Below are 8216 nucleotides of genomic sequence, written 5' to 3'. Positions count from 1 at the left end.
TACGACTTCTAAAAACCACCCAACAAAAACACAAAGACTTCGCACGAAGATTTGCCGTGCGAAGATATTCTAAGACGATCTGGATAGTTTCGTCCAAAGGAATATAAAGATGCTACATCATAGGCAACAAGTAAATCACCTTGGTTGATCTTTTTTTGAACTTCCTCCTTTGCTGTCGAAGTTCAAAAAAAGAGAAGATCAAAAAGAGAAGATCAACCAAGGTGATTTACTTGTTTCCTTTGAACAAATATTCCTTTGGACGAAACTATCTAGATATTAGCAAACAAAGCTTTCAATAACAACTGGTTTTCAATAACAACTGGTTTAATCTCACGTGTGACCTCAACATCAGTAAAGAAGACCTGATCGAGCTTTTGACCATATCCACTAAATACCAGCTTTTCCAATTTGATGGGCAACTCTACGAACAGATTGACGGAGTGGCGATGGGATCTCCTCTCGGACCACTCCTCGCTAATGTTTTCATGTGTCGTTTCGAAGACATTCTACAACACAATGGAAAACTACCATCTTACTATAAACGTTATGTTCACGACACTTTAACCATTATGCCTAATAGCCAACACAGCTAATCACTTCCTATGTGAACTTAGTCGAATACATCCTTCGTCAAAATTCACCATGGAAGTAGAAAGTAATGTTATGTTGCCGTTTTTAGGTGTCCAATTACTTAATAGAGCCCCCGACATCGAAACGAAAGTGTATGTCAAGCCCACTAACACTGGCCTTCTACTTCATTACCCAAGTCATGTCGATGAGCGCTACAAACGCAGCTTAATCACTACTATGCTTGAAATGGGATATCGCATATCATCATCATTGGATAACCCTCAGCAGTTTGTCTGTAAAATCTGGTTTACACTTGCCTCGGATTTGTAATTGGAGTCGTAAGCAGTTCCTGCACGAAATTGTAAGTGAATATGGCTCGCCATCATAACAAAAAGCCAAGAAAAAGGAAACTTTTCGATTCCGATATGCAATTCTGCATGATTCCAATTACAACATTTTCTGATTATCACTATGCAGTAATGTCATGTAATGTAGATGCAGGGAGGGGAGGGAGGGATGATTTGTTCAGTTTAGTAGTACCTAATCATGGTCTTTGCCTGTAATCAGTCTTTTTGTTGTTGGTGCACTAGGAGTACCAGAATTTTGAAAAAAATGTTCAAGACACAGATTTTTTCTGACTCTTTCAATTTGCAGCTGCATAAGTTGCTTCATATGCTGCGAGGATCAGCTCAAGTTGATACATTACAACCGCAGTACAAATATATATTTCATATATATTCACATACACAATTAATATATAGTGAACAGGCGGCATGGGCTCTTTAAAAAGGTGCATTTTTTGCAGTCGCGGTTGTGGGTTCTACTTTCTACCAAACTATTCTAAACGTCCAAGTCATGATCAGTGCCCACTAAATCAGCTCATATACAGCCCTACGGCCCTCGGTAACTAATCCTTACATAGTTAACAGTTATTGACTGTGACCGAGGATGTGTTTTGTTGTCCTGAGGCGGCGATGTTTTCCCGATGCCAACGAGGGACCACAAAACACGCTGCTTTCCCGAGGTTCAAGTCAATAAGTGTTATATGCCAAGCAACTACATTATTACTTATCAAACTCGCTAATAATTCATAAGCTCAGCAACCAATGGATGGGCACTTTTCGGATCACGTTGGTGGGTTTTGAAAAACCATTTTCATCACTAGTGTTTAAAATATTTTTATCACTAGTAATGAAAATATTTCTTAATCTACATATTTGTCGTGGGTGTCTCAAAATAGATAGAAGAACTTCTCATCCACTTTCGTTTCACCCATTTGCTTCAATTCTCTACCTCTCTCCCCTCCATTACTCACTTTTTAAACTTCTATGCACCATCTACTCACGAACATGGGACCCTTGGCGTGATAGTCTAGTGATTCACCAACCATGCCAATGAGGAATTTGCTGACAAAATTGGGTTGGATCTATATTTTATTAATGTTTTTCCCATATAACTGTTCTAAGTATATTAAATAACACAATGAAAACAAGAAAATAACACAGAAAATAATTCCTGCATAATGAATTATTAACTCAGAGAAGTCATTCCAAAAAAAACCCTCGTGTTTCGTGTTTCATTAGGGTTTCCAAACACTCGAAAACAATAAAAACTCTCGGGCTACGGCCTCTTGCTTTCAAATGTTTTCTCGTGTTTGGAAACCCTAATGAAACACTCGCCCTCGTTTTTGAAATATTACAGCAAAAACGAGAAATAGTTCACGTTGATAGACCCTTCCACAGTTTTTTCAACTTTCTACATGGACTAGTTAACAAAAATACATCGATAATGCTGGACAAAGGACCTCAAAATTAGTAGATTTACCAAGTTTGAGAGAGATACGTTGGATATAGGCGAAGATATAGCCATGCAGTCACGAAATTTTACACTGACGTTTGTATGGTGGGGGGACTGGTGGGGCACAAACTTGACCCTCATCATACAAACGTCCGTAAAATATCGCAACTTTACGGAGCTAGAATGTTGCTATTTTTCCAACCTATCATTATTTATTCGCAAATACAAAAGTTCTAAGGCGCTTTAAAATAAAAATGAAAAAATTACAAAACAAATGCATAAAAATTAAAAAACTGACAAGTTTTTAAATTGTTATATTTGAGGTGCTTTGTTCAATGATGTAAATCAATTTTTGCTAACTTGCTCATATCAAAAGTTGAAAAGAACTGGTCCTAGTCACTCAGATTATTGTCTTATTAAGTAACAGTAACAATGATTTCCCACGGCTACTGGATGTGGTGTTTTGTACTCTACTAGAAAAACAATTTCAATTTCTAAAATCTCTGTATTTTGTCCTTCTCCGTATAAACACACATACTTTGAATCTACATGTACATTATAGGAATCCTTAGAGCATGTGGGTTACCTACAAACAGCCATCAAATTAAAAAACTTATATGTCATATATGGAGGTCATTAACCATAACCAATTTACTTTTATTCTACCGTATTTATTTTTGTTTCGTTGAGCCCTTTTCTTTCTATTTCATAACCATTTTGCGAGTTGGCTTGATCCTTCATAATGCTGACATCAGTATTCTGTTCGTTGGGCTCATGCGCAGTTTCTATGGTAACAGGGATCTCCTCGACAACACCTACTCTTTTCGAAAGCTGTTCTAAAGCTGTCAGATGCTTCGAGATAGGCGGTCGTTGCTCGTCTTTTCGTCTTGACAACGCTTGAAATTGGTCTTCTATTCCAATCTTGGCAGAAAGTATTTTTAAAGCTGTAATAGCCTGTGAACCAGTCTCAGCTCCCTTACATGTTTTATCGTTATTACTTTGCTTTGACAAAGGATAACGACCAACTGATTCAGAATCCACAACAACTGCTGAATGTTCTGATCTGCCTGTTTCACTCTCTTGGCGTGGTTTTGGCAAAACAGTTAACATACTCGAGGACTTTGCGGTTGATGAGCTTCGAGCTGATGCAGAAGGGACATAAATGAGAGTTACATTTGAGGAAGAGAGCTCTCCCATTGGTTGGATATGTACAGTAGGGAGTGTCTGTACATCTTTTAATGCTTCTGTCTTTTCAGATGGTGATGTAACCACATTAGATGACCTCGTCCCTACCTCTATACCAGAATGCCTTTTCTGCAAATGTCTTTTGATGCACTTCATATACAAGAATTGCTTACCACAAATAGGGCATTTTACTTTATTGTGACTTCTCGAGATGGAAGACTTGCTTTGTTTTGCCACTTGTGTCTTTCTTTCTCTTTGCTTCTTTTTTATTGGGTGTGGCAATTTGCAGTGAGCTTCGTAGTTAGCGCGATAGGTAAACAATTTCGAGCAAATGCCACACTCGTATCTTTCTTTGGTATTTGTCTTTGGTTTGTTCTTTTTGCTGGTTACACCGTTAGCTCTGTCAATTAATGTTTGTGCACATCGTTGTCGGTGTTTCTTGACGCCTCGCCTTGACAACAATTCTTTACCACAAAGGTCACATTTTTGCGCTCTGTCTTGCTTGTCTTTGTGTGTTAAAAGGTGCATACGGTAGTTTGAGCTTTGAATGAAGTTCTTAGAGCACATATGACACTTGTATGGGCGTTGTCCGCTGTGCGTCAAAATGTGCTGCTTCATAGTTGATCGATGAGTGAACCTCTTATCGCAAGTAGGGCAGCTGTAGAGTAACAAAAGATCAAGAGTGAATAGAGCGTAACGCATGCATAAAATAACGTATATCAGGGGGCAAGGCAGGGATGATAATTCCTCACCACAACCTCAAGTTAGACCAGCTTTCTTGACTGTGCAAAACTTGGTGCCGCATGCGAGCCTTGCCTCGACCGTGATGTTATCTAGAATTTTGATTGGCTGATTTTTTTCTCGCCCAATGTGATTGGTCTGGCTGTGCCGTGGCATTGGCTTGACCGTGTCCGCACGTTATTCGTGCCTTGTTTCGGGTATTTGATTGGATGGAGAGTAAATGCAAGCGCAATGTGTCACGTCTACGTTCAATTCCGCGAGCTTTTCACATTCATAGGAAAACTGATGTATGTATGTTATCATCAGTAAGGGACAAGGGATGTAGCGCAGTCATTGTACACTCATTTTCATATTTTGTTCAATGAGCAATTCATTATGATAAACAAACCACGGGTGTTTTCCATCTCCTCTTCCAGTTAGCTGTTGCACATCACTTTAGTGAATATTTAGCAGCTTGCCGTACAGAATGGCTTACCTGTACGGCCTTGTCCCGGTATGAATGTTTTTGTGTTCTTTGAGGTTGACAGAGTAGCTAAACGCCATATCACATACGTCACATTTATATGGTTTCTCACCAGTGTGCCTTCTAACGTGATATTGGTAGTGGCCCAGCATGTAGAAAGCTTTAGGACAGTATTCACATTTGTATGGCTTCTCCCCTAGTAAATATACGTTCAAATAAATAAATATGCATTTGAGCTCTAGAGTCGAGTGCAAACCATATATCCATGAAATAGTACTAACTAATTAGTACAAAAAAGCACCAATTCGCATAACAATAGATGATGAATGAGTTAACACTTCCAAGCCTCCTCATTTGGCCATCGCAAAAGTCTAAACTGGGCTTAAGGGCTATTTTATCAAAATATATTCTATCTATACTTTATTTATTGTAACGACAGAAAGTCAAACAAAAACTGAAACCATTAAACAGATTAATACGTATATTGATAAGGGACAAATATTGGCCACCCAAGGTGGCTCATGCCCCATTTGCGTTGAAGTGGCAGCTTCAATAACTGGTCTCACGCTTCGCGTATCTTTGAGTTAAAGAAGTGGGGGGACTAGATACTAGGGAACTCCAGACACCCACAGCTACATCACCTATGAATTCACGAATTGCTGTGATTCCCTGAGCTTTCAAAGGCTAAACAGTGTAAAGTGTAAAGGTCGAATGCTGTGATAACAATAGTGATTTGGGTTAGCAAAAACGATATTCAACATACATACGTACAATCTCATTAACATGTTAATACAGTAATTATCATATGAAACGTGAGGTATTTAAAAACTTTGGTCATTGAATAAAGTTATACCTGTGTGTTTTCTCATGTGTATTTTCAGGTTTCCTGATGAAGATATCTCATGATGACAAATATGACATTTGTACTCCTTTTGACCTGTAACAATCATAATGATAATTATATGGCACATGTCTTTCACCTTGTATTATCCATCAGACAACGTTTTAGAACAGTGCAAACTAACACCCCTTTAACACCCCTATTCCCTACCTCTGTCATTAATTATTTCAAGCTCTAAGAAACATACCAAAAATGACCATGTATTCCCTGATTACAATAGCTGGTATTGTTTAGGCAGTTCTATTACCTATACCTGTATGCAGCCAGTTGTGGCATTTGAGTTCCTTCTGAGTATTAAATGACTTGGTACAGTGTGGACACTTGTATCTTTTGTTGCCAGTATGCTTTGTCATGTGTCTTTTAAGATCCCAGTGAAAAGGAAAACGTTTGATGCATAAACTACATTTGTAGGGCTTGAAATCAGTGTGAAGAATCCAATGTCTTTTTAAGTGGCTGGCACTGCAATAGTCCTTGCCGCAGCGATTGCATGGCCATCTCAATCCTTTATCTGTCTTGGTTGGTATAACAGATTCTGTTGAAAAAACAATTAATTTTGTTAGATAAGTCCCAAGTAACTGTGTTGGAGGTGATCAGTTGCTATAGGCATGAGTACTACATCTGACCAAATGATTTTATTCTTTATTCAGGATACCTAAGTAACATGTTAACGTGATTTACAGAATGGTCCTTTTTTATACAAAGGTATATTATCAGGTATTAGTATAATTCTAGACTTGAATATAGAGTTTATTGCACTGTGATTGGTCAAGTGACCGGTGATTCTGAGACGATAATCACTATTAATAGTGATTATGGGGTTTCCCAAAGTTTGCCAGTGTGGAAATATAAATATAAATAAATAAATAAGTACTTAGAGGTTTTTTGTTCTAAATTTCAACTTTTCTTCAATATTTAAGTCTAAAATTATACTAAAACAATTATTCCCCTCAGGTTCAGTGATTATAGTAAATATTTACCATGCCTGCAAGACTCGTGGCTCAGTAAATATTCATATATATGTTAATTATTATTTTTCAGTCAAAAGATCAGTTTTCATTAAAAAAATTTGAACACAATATTATTGTACTTACTTATATCAAAATTGAAATCTTCTGGGTTGAATTGAACACTTTCATCATTCTCATTTTCTTCTTCACAATCATTTAATTCTTCTTCACAATCATTTTCTTCATCAGGATAATTTTCAGAAGTTTCTCTTTCTGATAAATTTAAGTCCCTTTGAGCAATGTCTTGTAGTTCAACACTTTTAAAAGAATCTTCTTGTGTTGTTGAATTTTCCAAAAACATATCATTTGACCTACTCCTTTCAAGTGAGTCATCAGTAGAGTGGTCTTCATAAGAATTGCACTCCTTGTCATCAGTCTCGGTTAATTCCAAATCCTTATATTGTGCAGCTGATGGAGGCAATTCCTGTCTACTTATGCACATACTGTTTGCTGCTCTCTCTCCAACTGAGAAACATTGGAGAAAATTAGAACTTGGCTGCTCAGCATTGCCTGCCATGTCATTGTTAATGTCATTGCCAGATCTAAAATCTAAAAGAAAAGATTAATGCAAATTAAGATAACAATCATTAAAAAAATAACATTAACAATTGGTAGGATTTTATCTGTGAGTGAACGATATGTAATATAATCATATGACCCGTACGGCCCTGCTCACGTGCTCTAATAAAACCATTGGAAAAAGTCACGTGATGGGGGCCGGACGGGTTGACGTAAGCGGGCCGGAGAAACCCGTCCGGCCCTGCTCGAATCCGCGCGCTTTCTTTTACGACATGACCTCAAGCCAAATATTTTCCCGTACGGCCCTCCCACTCAGTCAATAAGTACATATTCTGATTTAATCTGTTTTTAAGCAACATGGTTTGAACAGAACATCCTGACTGATTGATATTCTTGTGAGAAGAAAGCTGTACAGTCGAAAGTGTTCTGAAGTTACCAACCTTTGATAATAAGATCATAAGCGTCATAAGTCAGACTTGTGCTGTCAAATGTTACCAAACAAGGAACTTGTTTGTTTAATCTTGGTTTAACACCAAGAATAATGCCACTGTTATTATCATCTGATGAATAGATAAGTTTAATAAGCCCAAGAGTTACACCACGCTCTGCCTTGAGAATCAGGTTATTGTTATGGAATAATAAAATCTGAAACCAATGAAGAACAACAACAAAAATACTTTTAGTTACACCCTTATCAAGAGACAGGAAACCTGCAGATAAGCTGCATTTAATTAAATAATTAAGTAGCAACAAAGCTTTGTGACCACAATACTAATTATGTCATTTTAACTAGCACTAATACATTGTACTATATTGCATAAATCCAACGACAGTGCATTAAAACTGGGGCTTTGGTTACAGTATTTGTAGTGATGTGCCCATTTTATATATAATGTCTGCAAAGTACACAAATGGAACCACTTTTTCATAGCACCATTCTGACAGTAATAATTAATACAGAAGTTATAAGATTGTTTATTACCATACTTCGGGAGTAAATCAGAAAGCAGCCAAGCAAGATGAGACTGTGCAT

General features: G+C 37.5%; 1 protein-coding gene and 1 pseudogene across 1 annotated transcript; one reads left to right on the top strand and one right to left on the bottom strand.

Annotated features, from left to right (window-relative positions):
* The first annotated feature begins 311 nt into the window (after positions 1-311).
* Positions 312-963, top strand: LOC148904778 (uncharacterized; annotated as a pseudogene).
* Positions 964-1839: 876 nt separating this feature from the next.
* LOC148904777 (uncharacterized) lies at positions 1840-8216 on the bottom strand. The gene is made up of 7 exons (XM_089024506.1): positions 8166-8216; positions 7624-7828; positions 6749-7213; positions 5911-6189; positions 5610-5693; positions 4769-4952; positions 1840-4210 (listed from the first exon to the last, which is right to left on the bottom strand). The coding sequence occupies exons 1-7, from the start codon at positions 8214-8216 to the stop codon at positions 3025-3027; spliced, it is 2454 nt and encodes an 817-aa protein (XP_088880632.1). The 3' UTR covers positions 1840-3024.

Source organism: Actinia tenebrosa, unplaced genomic scaffold (genome assembly GCF_029948245.1).
Source record: "Actinia tenebrosa isolate PJP-AT-01 unplaced genomic scaffold, QUT_ActTen_1.0 PGA_scaffold9__36_contigs__length_13948895, whole genome shotgun sequence".
Taxonomy (NCBI): domain Eukaryota; kingdom Metazoa; phylum Cnidaria; class Anthozoa; order Actiniaria; family Actiniidae; genus Actinia; species Actinia tenebrosa.
Note: the sequence above shows the minus strand (reverse complement) of the source record. Positions and strands in the feature narration are given on the sequence as shown.